The 19,589-nt window shown below is 43.6% G+C and overlaps 1 protein-coding gene across 7 annotated transcripts in view; it reads right to left on the reverse strand.

Moving 5' to 3' along the window:
• Nucleotides 1-19,589, reverse strand: part of LOC134538838 (allantoinase) — a 67,800-nt gene that overhangs the window by 4,558 nt on the left and 43,653 nt on the right. For 4 of the 7 annotated variants that reach the window (XM_063380372.1, XM_063380371.1, XM_063380374.1 and 1 more), the window contains exons 8-10: nt 15,318-15,504; nt 11,490-11,637; nt 2,081-2,253 (exon numbers count right to left, since the gene is read on the reverse strand). In XM_063380372.1, the coding sequence (XP_063236442.1) occupies nt 2,081-2,253; nt 11,490-11,637; nt 15,318-15,504 (508 nt within the window). The remainder of the gene's footprint in view (nt 1-2,080; nt 2,254-11,489; nt 11,638-15,317; nt 15,505-19,589) is intronic. The other 3 variants (XM_063380377.1, XM_063380376.1, XM_063380375.1) reach the window with 1 other exon arrangement.

The following is a 19,589-nucleotide window of genomic DNA, read 5'->3' on the forward strand; positions in this document are numbered from 1 at the left end:
AGATTGAAATGTTCATAGTATCAACAACTGTAGGCGTTGTAGAGTTTTGGTTCGTGGTCTCAATTTAAGAGTAACTCGAACTTTTTTTTAGATAAGCGCATGTTGTTTTCTCGCTTGCAGCGCCACCTGCGAAAAAAATAAATGGCGACTCCTGAGCGTAAAGCATTTTTTGTTCTGCAATTGGTTAAACGTGAATCTGTAATATCAGCCCTCCCCATTGGAATCTCTTTGTACGAGAGTGGTTGAAAGTCGAAGTCTAACCGTTAGATTGGTCGTAATGGACGAGACGACTGAGTTCGTTGTATTGTCCATATGCTTGTTTGGTCTCATCGCTGGTTCCGTTTGTCCGACATCAGCTGATTCGGCCTCTTGTCTTCTGTGAATTTTTATCTTTAATATTTTTATTAATTTTTTTTGATTTTCGGAAATTTTTCCATGGCAAACAGTGCAAAACTGTAATGGTATATGTCCAAAATGCTGAATTAAATCAAGATTCCTCATTGCGTGAATCATTTAAAGAACGTGTGAAATAACTGCTGATTCGCGAGTCAGTGACGGAAATCTTCTCTCCGAGGCAGGCAGTTGGCTGGCTTCCCTCACCCCCCTTTTCAGCCTCGGCTTTGAATATATATACTGTACAGAAGTCGCGAGTGGATAGGATTTACTCTACGTTTTTCAGAAGCTAATGATGAACAGCTTGGGAACTTCACCGCTGCAGTGCGCTGCCGTAACGCCCTTTATCGTCTTAGTTGTTATTTACACGTTAGAGCGCAGCCCTGTCGCCCGCTGTCATTCCACGCACCCCCCATCTATCATTCACTGCAGCTCAAGGTCGTTCAACAGGAGGGGGAAGGGGTGTTTGAAGAGTTCGACACTTGTCCGCTAGGGACCACCACAAGTCGATGCCCTAGAGATGGTGGCGATTGCGGCGGTGAATTAACCAACTACCTCGAAACCGTATTAGAAATTTTAACCTGGGCTGGCGACTTCTATACAGTATATATATTCAAAGGCCTCGGTGAAGAACATGACACCCCGCTGGGCGATAAGGAATTCTAAGAAAAGCGCGTTCTTTCCTCCTACTCCTCCACCACCACCCTTCTCATCCTACCATAGCTCATCTGTACAGCTAGTGCTCTCTATCGAGGATTTTGGAACTATGCGTGTTGTGTTTTTTCTCTGCGCGCTCGGGAGAAACCCAGGATCTTAGCCTAAAGCTACCCCCCGCGCTCTTGGCCTATTCGCATGATCTTGGTGTGACGTAGTACGCATTCCACACCGAGACGGGCAGCCTTCTTTTCACAGACGAGAGAGAGCCAAAACCCGAAATTCCCCGAAGTTCATGTTTTTTTCCCCGTATCTTTAATGTAGCTATCCAAATCAACCGTCCACAATGTTTTAAAGTATTTATAATGTAGCTAACCTAACCTAATTGACCATTAGAGCCCGTCTACAATAGTCCGAACCTGTGCGTGGTCCGTGTCCTTATCCGAATGTGAGTGACGTCACATTGTCTCACCGAAAACTACCCTGTCCACAATTGCGATGTCCGATGTCCGAATGTATTGATTTCTAAAGTTGTCACCAGAGTGCAGTAAATGTGCCAAACCAAATGTTTTTGTTTATTGTTTTGATGCTTTGTAGTTTGAGATTGAACTTATCAAAGTTATGTAAGTTATAAGTGACTTATAACACCTTCCATTTCCTTCAATAACAAAAACAAACACAACGTTTTCAAACGGTAACCGGAAATTCAAATATCTCGAGTGTTCTGTTCTTTTTCTGTGTCCAAAGTACACAGGTTGGGACAAAAAGTTCAAATTGACGAATGTCTTCGGGCCCGGGTAGGTTCGGACCTTCGCCCACTTGACGCATGACGTCAGAGGGCCACGTGGACCAATCAGCGACGAGTGTCCTTCGGACACAGTTTAGGACATTGCTATTGTAGACGGGCCATTAGTATCCTTTTATCAACACAGCCATATTTATTTACAATGAACAAAAAAAAACCCGAAGATGCACGATGGGACGTTTGGCTCTCTCGTCTGTGAAAAGAAGGCTGCCCCACCGAGCGACTGACCTGGAAACTGCGGTCAGGGTCCCACACGACCATGTCGGCGTCCATGCCCTCCGCCAGGCGACCCTTGCGGCGGTCCAGGCCGCAGAGTCTGGCCGGGGCGGCGCTCAGCAGGCGGGAGGCGTCCTGCAGGGAGAACCCCCTCCCTCGCGCCTGCGTCCAGAACAGCGACAGTCCTGCGAACAACAGCGCAGCTGTTCATGTCCTTCACCGGTCACCCTTTGTCCACGCCAAAGATCTTGCTCAAGGTCACCTCAGTTGCGGAGAGGCTTACACCATGGAGAATCCCCTCCCTCGCACTGTCCTCCAGAACAGCGACAGTCCTGCGAACAACAGCACAGCTGTTCATGTTCTCCACCGGTCACCCATTGCAGTGGTTCAGGCCAAAGATCTTGGTCAAGGCCACCTCAGTTGCGGAGAGGCTTACACCATGGAGAACCCCCTCCCTCGCACTGTCTTCCACAACAGCGACAGTCCTGCGAACAACAGCGCAGCTGTTCATGTCCTTCACCGGTCACCCTTTGTCCACGCCAAAGATCTTGCTCAAGGTCACCTCAGTTTCGGAGAGGCTTAACACCATGGAGAACCCCCTCCCTCGCACTGTCTTCCACAACAGCGACAGTCCTGCGAACAACAGCGCAGCTGTTCATGTCCTTCACCGGTCACCCTTTGCCCACGCCAAAGATCTTGCTCAGGGTCACCTCAGTTTCGGAGAGGCTTACACCATGGAGAACCCCCTCCCTCGCACTGTTTTCCACAACAGCGACAGTCCTGCGAACAACAGCACAGCTGTTCATGTTCTTCACTGGTCAGCCCTTTGCAGTTGTCCAGGCCAAACATCTTGCTCGAGGCCACCTCAGCAGTCGGCAGGCTTACACCACGTGAAACCCCCTAACGGCCATTTCGTTCAGAACAGGTCGTGTTGAGTCGCACAGAGTTGTTATTCAGTTGTTTGTTTTGAAAGACAAGTGGCCTTTGGTGTTAGGGTTTTGTTTTTGTTTTGTTTTGGTTTGAGTAGTTGTGATCTTGGGGAGAAATGGTGGCAGATGTATTTTGGTGCATTAAAACATGAAATTCAATAACGAGTTCTAATGTTACGTATTTATTTTAGCATTAAATGTGCGATTCCGACTTTTAACAGCTTACTTCATGGAACATTTATTGGTCCTCCGTGCCGGATTTGGGAAATATCTGGCATTTGAAATTCTGTGAAGACTCGTTGAGAATCGGAAAACAATGGAGAAACTCTGGGCGAAGAAAAGGGTTATGAAATCAAACATTACTCGTGCAGAGAATGCAGTTGATAAACTTACGAGTGGCGACACGAGCGGAGCATTAGTACACCAAAAACGAGTTCAGTTAATGTTAGACGAAGTTGATAAATTATTAGTGGATTTCAGCATTGCATTAAACCCAGAAGAGTATACAGCGCATGAAGACGATCTCGGAGAAGCACAAGATAGACTTACGACGTTACTTGTCAAGATCCATGTAGTCGGGTCAGAAAAGTGTGAAATTTCGTCGTCTAAAAGTGACATCGGAAGTGAGGTTAGACTGCCCAAGTTACAGTTGCCAGTGTTCGGGGGCAGCCTACAGGACTGGATACCCTTTAGGGACTTGTTTGAATCCGCTGTTCATAATAATAAGAACCTTTCAGGAGCCCAGAAACTACAATATCTCAAGGGGTTATTGCAAGGTGATGCAGCTGTATTATTGAAGTCTATTCCTATCAGCAGTGCCAACTACCTTGAAGCCTGGAATATATTAACTACGAGGTATGAAAACAAGCGCGAATTGGTGGATGCAACCTTAAAACGTCTGTTTTCACAGCCAACCATTCAGCAGGAGTCTGTAAGCATGCTGCGTCGTATGTTGGACAGCGTTGTTGAATGCACCAGATTACTTAAAGTTCTGGGACAGCCAGTTGAGCACTGGGATGCTGTACTTGTGTTTGTTGTGACGGAAAAGTTAGATAGTGATTCCAGAAAAGATTGGCAACTATCGTTAACCAGTAATGAAGTGCCAACATTTGAAAAACTTGTGCAGTTTCTGGAACATAGAACCAGAGCATTATCAGCAGCAACTAGCTTGAAATCAAAAAGTGTTGTTGGCACAACCAACAGAATTCAGGCCAGTAGAAATATTTCAGTTTTGTATGGTTCCACACAAGAGCATACTTGTGTAAAATGTACTGGAATCCATGCACTGTACAAGTGTCCTGAGTTTTTGGCAGCCTCAGTTCAAGAGAGATATGCATTTGTTAAAAACAAATGGTTATGTTTCAACTGCCTGAGTTCTACTCACATGTCACGACAGTGTCACTCGTCAAAATGTAGGGTGTGTCAAGGACACCACAATACATTGCTACATGAAGAAACAGTATCAGAAGATGTTACCGAACTTACCCAAGGAGAGGTGTCATCACATCATTCAGTGCAGTCATTTCCTTCGAAGGTGTTGTTGTCAACTGCATTAGTCCAGGTTCAGGATTATAGAGGTCATTTAATCACATGTAGAGCCTTACTGGACTCTGGTTCAGAAGCAAGCTTTATAACTGAGTACTGTGTGCAACTGCTTGGGTTAAAGAAGCAGCAGTTGAATGTTACAGTGTCGGGTTTAGCATCCAACAGCATTGGTAAAGTCTCTAGCCTTGTTCAACTGAATCTCCAGCCTAACGCTGGTGGTACATCACACCTCTGTGTAAATGCTCTTGTGATGTCAAAATTGACAACCTGCCTCCCAAGAGAGAGTATTATTCCTAAGGCCTCTTGGTCCCACATCAAGGGACTGAGATTAGCAGACCCCACATACAATATTCCGAGGAAAGTGGACATTCTTCTTGGTGGGGATATTTTCCCACTTTTACTTATATCAGGGCGATGCACAGGAGAAAAGGGTTCTCCAGTGGCCATTGAAACTGAACTTTGTTGGGTGCTCTCCGGTAGTATTCACAGTGACTCATTCCCATCGTCTTTGACTTCTCTGCATATTCATTGTGATTATGTGAACAGAGCTCTGCACAAGTTTTGGGAGTTAGAGGAAGTTCCCTTTGCCTCCACACTCACTGAGGAAGAATCCTTATGTGAGAATCACTTTGATGCCAATCACAAACGCAGGGAAGATGGTAGGTATGTGGTGCGATTGCCATTTCGAGAAGGTAAGCTGGAGTTAGGAGAGTCGCGGTCAATGGCGGCGTCACGAATGTGCAGGATAGAGCATCAGCTACAGCAACAACCAACCAAGCATAAACAGTATGTAGAATTTATGGATGAGTACATTGCCTTAGGTCACATGGAGCCAATTCCACCAAACGAACTGCCGAAGCAGAATCATGACATGTGCTACATCCCTCACATTCCAGTGTATAAGGAGAGTAGCATGACTACCAAATTAAGAGTCGTGTTCGATGCTTCAACAAAGACTTCTTCAGGTGTTTCCTTAAATGATGGGATGATGGTTGGACCCAAACTCGAAGAAGATTTGTGGTTCCTGCTAATACGATTCAGAAAGCACATAGTTCTGCTTGTTGCCGACATAGCCAAAATGTATCGTCAAATCTGGGTACATACACAGGACACTGAATTCCAGAGAATTGTGTGGAGACCTTCCCGCACCGAACCTATCCAAGACTATCGCCTGCTGACAGTAACATATGGTGAAAACTGTGCACCTTATCTTGCCATTCGATGTTTGAAACAGTTAGCCAAGGATGAACAAGATAACTTTCCGCTGGCAGCGCCAGTACTGATGAGTGACTTCTATGTTGATGATCTATTGTCTGGGGCAGACAGCATCCCAGAAGCGTTAAAGTTGCAGGAACAACTCAGATCCCTCTTAAGTCGTGGTGGGTTTCAGCTGAGGCAGTGGGCATCAAGTGCACCAGAAATCATCGATGCTGTACCTGTTGAGCTACGGAATTCTGCAGTATCTTGGGATTTCAATGAAGATAGTTCGGTTCAGACTCTAGGGCTTGAGTGGCATCCTACTCAGGATCAATTTGCATTTTCATGTTCATCCAAACCTAAGGAGACCATCTCTAAACGTCTTATATTATCTGAGATTTCCAAGTTGTTCGACCCATTAGGCTGGCTTTCACCTGTGACTGTTCGTGCCAAGATTTTGTTACAGTCTTTGTGGGGTCTCTCTCTGGATTGGGATGATCCTCTTCCTGAGAAACTGTGCATAATCTGGAATCAGTTCATCAAAGAACTTCCTCTGTTGGACGTCTTCCATATTGATAGGTGCCTCTTACTTCCTAACCCTGACAAATGTGAATTGATAGGGTTTTGTGATGCGTCAGATATGGCTTACGCAGCTGTGGTGTATTTACGATCACATTACCAGGATGGCACAGTGTTAGTGCGACTAGTGACTGGCAAAACCAAGGTAGCACCACTCAAACAGATTTTCATCCCACGATTGGAACTTTGTGGGGCCTTGCTTCTGTCAAAGTTGTTAACTTCTGTGCAGCATGCATTATCATTGGAAGAAATTCACATTCAAGCATGGACAGATTCCACTATCGTGCTGGCATGGTTGGCAAGTTCTCCAAGACACTGGAAAACATTTGTGGCGAACAGGGTAGCAATAATCCAAAGCCTTGTGCCCTCAGATCAATGGTTCCATGTAAGCGGCGATGACAATCCTGCAGATTGTGCCTCCCGTGGGTTGTTGCCGAGTGAACTTTCTTCACACCCATTATGGGGGTCAGGTCCATCATGGTTGCAACACCCTGGTCCTTTGAGATCGAGTGAGAGAATTGAGCTTGATAAACCCCTAATGGAACAAGAGAGAAGAGTAACTGTGTTAAATGTGACCATCCACCCTGAAAATGCATTGCTGAATAGGTGGTCTTCCTTAAGTAAACTCCAACGGGTGACAGCGTGGTGTTTGAGATTTGTTAACAACTGCAGGAAGCCACAAAATGACAGACTACTTAAGTCCTTAACTGTGAGTGAGCTTCAAGTAGCATTATTTCGTTGGGTGATCATTGTGCAGAAGGAAAGTTTCAGTGATGACATTCACTGTATCACAAATGCCAGACCTCTTAGTTCAAAGAGCCGCCTCGCCAGTCTTGCTCCATTTCTGGATAAAAATGGTGTAGTCAGGGTGGGCGGTCGAATTCAGAAATCATGTGTTCCAGAAGAGCAAAAACATCCTGTTGTGCTACCAGCCCATGGACAGCTGACCAAATTAGTGGTAATGCACGAACATCTAGTAAATCTTCATGCAGGACCTCAGTTGGTGCAAGCAGCCTTGCAACAACGATTCTGGATTCTTCGTGCCAGAGATACTATCCGCCACATACTGAAGGCTTGTGTGACCTGTTGCCGTCAGCGGGCTACTACTGCTACCCAGATGATGGCTGACCTTCCAGCACCAAGAGTTCGGGTCTCACGTCCATTTTTCCATTGTGGGGTTGATTATGCAGGGCCATTCCAGCTTCGTAATAATTGTAAGGGGCGCAGTAAAACTAAATTTAAGGGTTATGTAGCCCTATTTGTATGTTTTTCCACCAAGGCCATAACATCGAACTGGTGAGTGACCTGACGACATCAGCATTCATGGCCGCTCTCAAGCGTTTCATCGCTCGGCGTGGAAGACCCCTAGAGATTTTCAGTGATTGCGGAACGAACTTTGTTGGAGCGGCACGGGAGCTTACGGAACTCTTTGTGATGGTCCAGTCACAGAAACTCCAACAGACAGTAAGCAACTATCTTGCTGGACAGGGTATTTCTTGGAGGTTTAATCCTCCTGCGGCCCCTCACCAAGGAGGGCTTTGGGAAGCGAGGGTGAAGAGCATGAAACATCACTTGTATCGCGTTGTGGGAAGTGCCAGTCTCACCTTTGAAGAATTTTACACAGTCCTGACTATGATTGAGGCCTGCCTCAACTCTAGACCGCTTACAGCACTTTCCAGTGATCCTAGTGACCTTTCCGCACTCACTCCAGGCCACTTTCTGATCGGAGACTCACTACTGGCGCTGCCACATCTTGAGGAACCAGATGTAAAACTCAACAATGTGGCCCGATGGAAAATGGTGCAAAGAATAGTTCAACACTTTTGGAAACGCTGGTCTTCTGAATATCTGTCAAGACTTCAAAATCGACCAAAATGGTGGACGAAACAAGCCAACCTGCAGATTGGAGACATGGTTATTCTAAAGGAAGAGCACATGCCAGTCCATCTATGGAGGCTGGGTCGCATTACAAAGATCTTTCCTGGTTCGGATAATTGTGTGCGTACAGTAGCTGTGCAAACTGTCTCCGGAGAAGTCAAGCGACCAGTTGTCAAGATTGTGCCTTTGCCATTCTAGTGTCATAAAGTAACTTATAGGTGGTGTATCTTGGAAAGATGGTATGAGTGAAACAGTTACGTGATGTTTGGTTATTTTAAGTTGTCAATTGGAAATGACAAGGTGGGTGGAATGTTGAGTCGCACAGAGTTGTTATTCAGTTGTTTGTTTTGAAAGACAAGTGGCCTTTGGCGTTAGGGTTTTGTTTTTGTTTTGTTTTGGTTTGAGTAGTTGTGATCTTGGGGAGAAATGGTGGCAGATGTATTTTGGTGCATTAAAACATGAAATTCAATAACGAGTTCTAATGTTACGTATTTATTTTAGCATTAAATGTGCGATTCCGACTTTTAACAGCTTACTTCATGGAACAGGTCGAGTCCTGCGAATAATAGCACAGCTGTTCATGAGACTATGAATAAAAAATTGCTGGAAAAATAAATACGTGTTCAATGTACCTGCAAGGGTTGTATTATTATTTTTTTTCGAGAGTCTGGATTTTTCATGTTTGTTCACTGAATGACCTGCCTAAATGGAGCACTTGTTATTTGAAACGCCTTCAAGCACTAGAAGCAATAAAGATACCTGAAAATCATAAAACCGAATAATGAGTGGCCAGGAGTGTAAGTGAAACGTGGTACCTACTAGCCGATAAACCCCTCTAATTTACTTCTTTTTGGGTTACGAGTTTGTGGATTCCTAACTGGTACCAGAAAAAAAAATTGGTGAGTTTTTCAGGAACTGATTTATGAGTACCGTAAAATAAGTTTAATTTACTGAATCACTGATATACAGCTATGCAAGTGGCATGAAGTTGAAGTTGTCATATCACTTGCCTACCGCTGAAAATGCTTGGTTTACATTCCCAGCCGGGATCGCCAGGTAGCTTACGTATCTGCGAAATGATTGATTTTCTAGGCGTGCTCTTTCCACCCACCCCCCGCCCCAAATTATAATCGCATCAGACTTCGCCTTAGTCCTCACCAATGACCTCTACGGTATGATCAACCAAAATTTATTTTTTGACCTATATTGAAAAAAAAGTGTAGGTCTGTGGGTAGAGGGTTATTAGTTAGAGTCGTGGGTAAAGCATGTGTGTGATTTCGAATTTCGTTAGTTCTTCACAAATATTTAAATATAAATAAATATGCTCAAATTAAATAAAAGAAATTTTTTGAGTCGTTACGGAAGAATTGAAAAATAAGACATAAAGATTCATACAAAAAATAAAAAAAAGTTGAATTTTTGGCCTTACACCAAGGTGATCCAGTTTCGTTAGTTCTTCACAAATATTTAAATATAAATAAATATGCTCAAATTAAATAAAAGAAATTTTTTGAGTCGTTACGGAAGAATTGAAAAATAAGACATAAGGATTCATACAAAAAAATAAAAAAAAGTTGAATTTTTGGCCTTACACCAAGGTGATCCAGTTTCGAATCACAGAGGGTTAAGTGCGGAATTTTTCCTTTGGCGAGGGGTATATGCTTTGGACGTCTTATGGGTTTTCTCGGGGTTCTTGAGATGGCAGTGAGGAGGAGGATGAAAAGGCGTGGTAGGAGGGGAGGAAAGGAGGGGGAGTGTAGGGGGAAGGAGGTGAGGAGGTGGGTAGATGAGGAGGAGGGTAGGCGGGGATACGGGTAGGAGAGGAGGGTAGGTGAGGAGGAGAGGAGGAGAGGAGGAGGGTAGGTGGTGAGGAGAGGAGGAGAGGAGGAGAGAAGGAGAGGAGGAGAGGAGGAGAGGAGGAGGGTAGGTGGTGAGGAGAGGAGGAGAGGAGGAGAGGAGGAGAGGAGGAGAGGAGGAGGGTAGGTGGTGAGGAGAGGAGGAGAGGAGAAGGGTAGGTGGTGAGGAGAGGAGGAGAGGAGGAGGGTAGGTGGTGAGGAGAGGAGGAGAGGAGGAGAGGAGGAGAGGAGGAGGGTAGGTGGTGAGGAGAGGAGGAGAGGAGGAGAGGAGGAGGGTAGGTGGTGAGGAGAGGAGGAGAGGAGGAGAGGAGGAGAGGAGGAGAGGAGGAGAGGAGGAGAGGAGGAGGGTAGATGGTGAGGAGAGGAGGAGAGGAGGAGAGGAGGAGGGTAGGTGGTGAGGAGAGGAGGAGAGGAGGAGAGGAGGAGAGGAGGAGAGGAGGAGAGGAGGAGAGGAGGAGAGGAGGAGAGGAGGAGGGTAGATGGTGAGGAGAGGAGGAGGGGAGGAGGGGATGAAAGAGGGGGAGTGTAGTGGGAAGGAGGTTAGGAGGGGAGGAGGTTAGGTGAGGAGTTGGGTATATGAGGAGGTGGGTAAGCAGGGATACAGGTAGGAGGGGAGGAGGAGGGTAGGTGAGGAGGAGTGGAGGAGGCGAGGAGGTGAGGAAAGGAGGGGGAGTGTAGTGGGAAGGAGGTTAGAAGGGGAGGAAAGGAGGGGGAGTGTAGTGGGAAGGAGGTTAGGAGGGGATGAGGTTAGGTGAGGAGGTGGGTAGATGAGCAGGAGGGTAGGCGGGGATACGGGTAGGAGGGGAGGAGGGAAGGTGAGGAGGAGGGGAGGAGGAATATAGGAGGAGATAAACGACAAGGGGGGATGAAGGAAATGAGGAGGAGGTAGGTACAAATATTTTAGTAGGGACAATGTGGGAAACTGGTAAGAAACACACGAGCCAAGTGATGACAGCTAACCTGTCGCCGTGGAGTGTAACTACGTTTTTTTTTACGTGTTTTAAGTGCGCGAGAGTACTGGCATCTGGCGGCGTGGAGTGGAAACAGCTTGGAAGCGACGCAGTAAATTAGTCTCGCGCTTCGCCGACGATTGGCCAGGGGTTTTACGTATTGTCGTATCGTCGTATCGTCGTATTGTAAAAGTACAAGGATATATTATTTAAACAACTGACAAGGTTTTAATCTGGCTGTTGCACGGCGGTAATAAAATAACGGATAAGTTATTTTCTGGTAAAGGCCCTCTGAATGGTATGCTATACCATTTCAGGAAAACATGGAACATCTAAGGCCAAAATTCCACTACTGGCCCATATTTAGGGTGGGTCAGGATGGATTCTAAGAAGAAAGGCAGTGCTCCTGGTACACCCTGACGGGTTCAGTCCTAGTAGGTGGTGGTGGCGGGGCCAGGCCGGGCTTGTGGTGTTGTTTGCTAGGTACCGAGCTGCAGCGAGGACACGCCGCCCCACGCCGCCAGGAAGTCGCCGCCCCCGGCCGGAGGCAGCAGCTTGAGGTCGGGCGTGCAGGGGGAGTGGTCCGACACCACCATGTCCAGCAGGCCGTCAGCCAGGGCCGTCCACAGCCGCTCCTGGAACCGCACGGAGCAATGGCAGCATACAGCATGCAATCTTTGAATATATATACTGTATAGAAGTCGCGAGTGGATATTATTTACTCTACGTTTTTCAGAAGCGTATGATGAGCAGCTTGGGAACTTCACCGCTGCACGGCGCTGCCGTAACGCCCTGTATCGTCTTAGGTTGTTATTTACACGTTAGAGCGCAGCACTGTCGCCCGCTGTCATTACCCGCAACCCCCCCCCCCCCCCCCCCCAACCAAACATTCACTGCAGCTCAAGGTCGTTCAACGGGAGTTTGTGCGTCACAAAACTGTAGGGATGAGGGGTGGGGTAGAGGGTGGGTGGAGGACAACGCGTGTTTGAGGGAGGGTGGGTAAAGGGTGTTTGAAGAGTTCGACACTTGTCCGCTAGGGACCACCACAAGTCGATGCCCTAGAGATGGTGGCGATTGCGGCGGTGAATTAACCAACTACCTCAAACCGTATTAGAAATTTTAACCTGGGCTGACGACTTCTATACAGTATATATATTCAAAGATACAATTCAGGAACGATGAGGCGTAAACAACTGCTTATAGACGAGCTCTGGGACCACTGATGAATCATACGTGATCGTTTGCAATGATGGAGCAATGAGGCGTAAAAAACTGCTGGCTTTCATCGGCCATTTTGGAATTCCGAGCAGTGATTTGTCACCCAGTCACAGAAAAACGTTAAACTTGTGACTTTTCTTTTTAGTCAATCATTTAATAAACTTAAAGTAGTACTAATTTGTTTTATTGTTTATTATTTTCATGGGAAAGCAACTTATGGTATTGTTTAAATCCAAACAGATAACGTATCGTTGTAAAGATGCAATTTAAACAACAAATATTAAATAAAAATTTTTATTTACAGAGTCGTGATAGTTTTATTAGTTTAGTTTTTTCTTTCAAATCTGTTCAACCGGAATTTTACTTAAGGCAGTCATAATAACACTGAAATAATATTGATATGCTTGTACCTATGTTTATCACAAACTAAAATAGCACAAAATTCAGGGTGATTGTTGTTGCCAATATTATAATCATTTATATAATATATTATATTATATTATAATAGTCTCAATATATATTTGCTACTTTTATAAAAATATTGTGTGTGTGTGTGTGTTTTTTCGAAAACTACTGGACCAACTTCCAAAATGCTAACAGTGTTATAAAGCTATATTATTCAAAATTGACAGAAAGTTAAATATATTTTAAAGTTTTCGTTGGCTAAAGAAATATTTTTGATAAAAACCAGAGAAGAAATATTAAATTGACTGTCTTTTTGGCTAAAGCTAAAACGCTAATTAAAATATAACAATGTTAATCATGTCACTCCAGTTCTTTGCGCAAACATTCAAATTATGCTAACTAATACATCATTATGTATATTCATACATATATATGTATATACAATCTTTCTATGTTTATATTTGGCATCATATACAGATATAATAAATTATAATTTTAGGACAAATAAAACAATTAGTTGAAACTTGGCATTAATTTATGTATAATTTGTTGTATTGATTTTTAAAGGAAAACTTTTTATGTTAAAATAATTAATCGACACCTCAATATTTAATGCCTGACCCTCCCTGGCATAAAGTGATGATTATATGAGACCGATTTTTTGCTTTCTGCACCAGGCTCCCGTAGTTCGTACACGGTTCGCGAATAGAGATGTCATAATCAAAATATTTTTGCAAAAAGTACCCAAGTGAGACTTCCTTTACTGTTAAACATTTTTAATTATAAGGCGACATGTTCATGCACAAGGTTACGAATGCGAGACACATGACCGCGACACGCCAGGTTCGGAGCTGGCTGGTGGCCCTGAACGGTCACTGGCGTCACGTGCCCTGTCACGTGCGGTCCACTGACTTGAAGCATGCCACGCGCGCCTGGCCGGGTTACAAGGGTCGTCGCTACCCCTCTCACCTTTCTCGCCCCTCGCATCGTCCTGTCTCAGTGCCGTTATCTGTCGCTGAGCGGCCTGGGGAATTCCGCGGGCCCGCCGCGCGGAGTGGCGAGAATGAACGCCGTCCTTCTGGACTGTTCGGGCGTCGGGTCGGGCCAGGATGACGCGACTCGTCAGGGCTGCTCTCGTCGGTTCGAGAAGGGCGTCACAGGTACTTAAGCAGCGACGCCGGCCTCTGCGACAGAGTTTGGCGACAGAGTTTCGCGACGGTGATTGCCGCGCGAGTGCGGCGGGAGTTCTGAGCGGATTCCGAGCTAAGGGTATTGCACAATCGGCAAAGAGGGTGAGATACCCCCCCTCGCCCTTAAGAGTGGCGCGACGCGGAGTTCGACTGGATCGTGAGAGTGCGGTGACTGAGTGGTGCGAGACTGTGTGTGTGGACAGGCGCGTGGTAAGGGGCGAACCACTGTCGAGCCTAGCTCCAGTGAGGAGTGCAAACTGACATTGAGTGACTTGAGGATAAACATTTTAAAGTACCAGTGATTTCAGATCGGACATATTTTAAGTACAATTATTTATTATTATTTTAAATATTATTAATAATCAATAAAACTGTAATAAAACCTAACTGGGCTATCCATTACGAACTCAGTTCTCCCCACATTATAAATCATAACATAATATCAGCAAATAATATCCACAAACTAAATTTGTTCCTCTGTACGAAATTATTTAACTCAAGTGTGCGGATGCTACTAATAGTTACTCCATCAGTATTTTTGTTGTGATATTTCAAACTGTACTAAATGTGATAACATTTAGCCCTTATATATATAAATTTATATCACAAAAACATACAACACGGAGTTAAAACTTATCGGTATTTTTAATTTTTGTACTCAATTTGTGCGACACAATGTCACATAAACCATACATTTTTATTAGAGCAGTTTAAAGAATTTTAAATAGTCTCTCACTTATTTACTCAACAATTTTCTACACAAAATATGTGTGTTTGACATATCGTAGATCCTAAGGATGTATGGGACTAGAAAAGAAACATCAAACGTTGGTCAAGTTTATAGTTCAAAGTACATTTGGCCCAGATGCGGACACATATAATGACATAGTGATTGATATATATATATATAGACATACATATGGTGAGTTAAAAAGTAGTTGAAAGTTATTGCATTAAAATAAGTATATTTTAATAATTTGTATGTGAATAACCTGTGTGCGACGGGAAGCCTTATATTCACAGACGTGAGAGCCAAACGCCAGATCGTGCATCTTCGTTTTTTTTTGTTCATTGTAAAAGGTTAGGTTAGCTACATTATAAATATACTTTAAAACATTGTGGACGTTTGATTTGGTTAGGATAGCTACATTAAAGATACTGTGAAATCATGTAAACGGTTTCCTAGCCCTGGATAGCTACATATTAAAACGATATTCGCTAAGCAACCATAAAATGATTTTACAGTATTTTTAATGTAGCTATACTTACCTAATGTAAACAACCATCCACAATGTTTTAAAGTATTTATAATGTAGCTAACTTATCCTAATCGACCGCAAAAGTTAATGCCACACCGGTTTATACAATGAGATAGAACGGGGGGAAAAAAAAAGCGAGCGTGAACTTCGGGGAACTTCGGGTTTGGCTCTCTCGTCTGTGAAAAGAAGGCTTTCCGTGTGCGACGTCGTCGGCTCAGTCGGTGATGCAAGCTGTGCGCTCACCCTGTTTCCGCGGCTCCTCACCGGAGGGCAGCACTTGTACTGCGTGGCGCCGCGCGGGATGTCCTCGGCCGCCAGGGTGAGGTAGTGGTGGCAGGTCTCCGCGGTCAGGCGGGCGCCATCTTGCTTCGCCGCGCGCACCAGCGGCAGCGCTTCCGCGGCCGACAGGTGAACTATGTGGCAGGGCACGCTGTAACAGTGTTGCCAGATGTACCTGAACCCGGTACCCGAGCAAATCCGCTCCGAATTGAGGAAAAAAGAAGAAAATAAATTAATAGTAAAAAAATATTGAACAATATTCACTTGGAAAGGAAAACCAATTAGGGTGAAAAACAGTTTATTTTCTTGGCCGCAACGTACTGACATTAAAAATACCTGTATTTTATAAAACAGCTTCGGCTATGCTATTTTCCTAAGGATCTCTGGGGAACCGCAGAATCAAGTTGCAGCTAGTATCAAGTAAACAGTAGGGTGGCGACCACAGAATCAGACAAATATTTCTCCTTGAAAAAAAAATTTACAAATTCTTGGTTACACTATTAGAGCACAGCAAAAATTTACGTTATCATATTTATAATACAGGTAATATTTACAATAATTTTACACCAACCTTTAACATGAAAATACAATTTTTCACATGTGGCTGCAATATATAGTAGTATTCAATTCAATTCAATTTTCCAAATCTACAGGCAACTTAGCATTTGCAAATTCTACGTACATACCTTAGCAGTAGAGCTAATATTGCATTCATACTATAAAAAATTGCATGTTGTCATCCTATTATGAGATTTAACAGAACAGTGTATGTTACATTTGTATTAAAGAAGACAGCGATATTTTGTTTTCATACTTTTTTTTTTTGGTATCTACCGGGATGACACCCGATCTGAGAAATTCTTGTACCCGAAAGTACCCGAATGTAGAGGTGAGCGTACCAAAATTTAGTCTGCTATTGTTGGTAACTGCGCTGAAGGCAAGGCAAGCCGGTTGGATTCACAGTTAGAAAAAAAAAATTGGTTGTCTGTAAAGTCGGTTTACGGACGATAGTTTAACGTGACAACGTCATAACAAAACATTGATGAAATGATTGCATACTTTTATGAATAAAATTGAATTATTTTTATTTTAGTAATAAAAGAATAAATACTTGAAATTATACTAGTTATCAGATTTTTAAAATGCAAGAATAATTAACCTTTATTGCCGAATTTGTTGTTGTAATAAGCAATGAAAACCACATTAACTTTTCAGTTCACTTTATAAACAGTCGACGAAACTAGTAAAAAAAAATTAAATAATTGATAGTTACATGCATGGCTATTTTAATTCCTATAAAAGTATTACACGTGTAGATGACTTGTAATTAATTTTAAAAACTGGCGTTTAGCTATAAAGTTTCAATATAATTATAAACAAGTTTTCATATAAATAAACTGTAATCAAATATCCATCATCAATTATATGAATCACCATAATCACAGCGTAACGGAACAATGAGCGTAACGGGACACAGCGTAACGGAACAATGTGCGTAACGGGACACTTTTTCTTGCGTGCAGCCGGCGTTCATAGATTTATTAGACATTGTCACGTCAAAAATAACATTAACAGTAACAGTGGGTCATTAAAAGGATTCTACACAGGATTTAATTTCCTTGGGGTGCGGATAGAACCACTTTTCACGCTTTTTGTTTCAATTTACTTCTTTAATTTTGTCGGTGAGAATGGTATATTAATGTGTAAACATCTTAGATCTCGGTGTAAGGCATTTGGTAGGGAGTAATCTCGTGATTGGGACAGAACTTACGCCGAGTGCTGCCCACGCACCCGCCTGCACTAGCGACCAGGGTTGGTCTACAACATATCAATTCAAAAGTACGCCGAAGAAGAATGAGTTAACCAAATTGACGTCTTTATATAGCCTCGACAAGACGTTGGCGCATGCGCAGCGTGGACAGGTTCAACTCAGGAGGGGTAAGGAAGGAGAATCGGACCTAAAGGAGGGGAAATCAGCAGTCCCGCGGCGGGCACTTCAAAATCCAAATTATTACGTCTGGCCGCCGGCTCAACTCGAACGAACGGAAATATGTTAACCACGGTACCGACGTCATCAAGACGGCGGACCCACGTGTAGCAACATAAACCCATACATGGAGACTTTCGTAGACATTAGGGGACGTACCAAAATTATTATTGTTGTAGTGGTAACTACGCATCCCCCACAACGAGCAGGACCTGCCCCTGAAGTGACTACCACCCGTGCTACGTGATTGTGTAGCGGGTGTTCGACCCCGCAGGCGCTCTACCAGAAGGAAGCGCACTCGTGCCCCAAACCCCATGGTGGGGGGGGGGGGGGAAACCACGTGACTGGCGAGCGGTCACGTGACGCGTCACATAACCTCCCTCCCCCTCCGCGACGTCAAAATCCAAGATGGCGGTCGGCCCCCACAGACTCCACAGGCCATAAGCCTGATGCCGGACCGGCTATTATATACTACTCACTATATATGAATAGCTTTTTTTTTGAAAGGGCATCAGTCATATGAAGCAAACTTGAGGGAAACAACAAAAAATAGTATGCCTTAAAATATAGTTTTACTAAATCATGTTTTAAATTTTTTCCTCCATTATGTATGGCACGATTTGGAAACAGTTCATCCTTAATATAATGTAAATATAGATTTCTACAGAATTTTGAAAATCATAAAATGATGCCATTTTATCACAAAATACAAATTCCTAACAGGAATCAGATCAAAATAACATTTACTATGATATTATATTACCATTGTCTCAAAATACCAATGTAATGTGACATTAAATATTAAACAGTATAGACATGGTGTATGACAATAATTTTTCTTTAATAAAGTTCACGTTAAGCATGACATAATATTACACTACTCATCATTGTCTTTATCAGACACTGGCCCATCCAAATGGTCTTTGTACAGTTAAGACTTCTCCTCTGGTACATATTGTATCAGACGTCTAATATCACTCAATTTGTTTGAGTGCAGAGGGATTTTCAAAACTCATTCTTTATTTTGAATTTATGTAACTACACGCACGATGCTCTGACCGATGCATATAAAATAATATTTTGTCAATTTTGACGCGACAACGTCTAATAAATCGATGAACGCCGATCACACGCACGAAAAAGTGTCCCGTGACGCACATGTCCCGTTACGCTGTGTCCCGTTACGATCATTGTACGCTTGCGCCGATTTCGTCAATGTTTTTGTTATGACGTTGTCACGTTAAACTATCGTCCCGAAAACCGACTTTACAGACAACCAATTTTTTGACGTGACAACGTCTAATGAATCGATGAACTCCGGCTGCACGCACGAAAAAATGTCCCGTTACGAACATTGTCCCGTTACACTGTGTCCCGTAACGCTGATTTTACGCTTTCGACGATTTCGTCAATGTTTTTTTTATGATGTTGTCACTTTAAACTATCGTACGTAAACCGACTTTACAGACAACCATTTTTTTTTAATAATTTCATATAGGGGAAGGGGGGGCAAGATGGGGACGCTAAGAAGAAATTGCCTTAAAAAAATAATGGTTGTTGCTAATATGGCGACAAATATTTCTACAGGTGCACAAAATGTCAGGCTATCTTTGTAAACTAAAATGATAGTTACAGATTACTCACTGAAAACAATGGCAAAACATTTACGATCTCACAATAACACCCCATCTTGCCCCATACATGGGGCAAGATGGGGCATAACTTGGGGCAAGATGGGGTGCCATTATTTACACATGTCACATACATAAGCAGTGTCTTCGTCCTCATCGTCTTCTCCAGCACATGCACAGTGAGCCCACCCTTGACATTCTATACACTTAACCCACGCTTCCGTTGATTCAGAAAACAAATGACCACAAAAAATACACTTAGCATCGTCAGTTTCTTTCACTTCAGAACCTTTGTCCTTTTTCTCTTTGGGTGGGCCTACTCTTCTTTGTTGTCATCATTCTGTGCTCTAGGTTCAGCTTGTTTTTGCAAGAAACAGCACGTTTCCCAGTTTGAGCTTTCAGGTCATTTATATATGGCGATTCAGTTAAAATAACAGTTTTCCCACGGCGCCGATCACTATAATTGTTCCTTTCTTTGCCGAAATGGGGAAACGGCATTGTATCTTTTGGGGATACTCGACTCAATGCACCAGTGTTATTTTGTACAGTGGAGAACGAACAGCTAGGAAATATGCAATTCTTGTTTACTACAGGATTCGAGGACTCTGGTATGCTATC

Source organism: Bacillus rossius, chromosome 14, assembly GCF_032445375.1.
Source record: "Bacillus rossius redtenbacheri isolate Brsri chromosome 14, Brsri_v3, whole genome shotgun sequence".
In the NCBI taxonomy this organism is placed as follows: Eukaryota; Metazoa; Arthropoda; class Insecta; order Phasmatodea; family Bacillidae; genus Bacillus; species Bacillus rossius.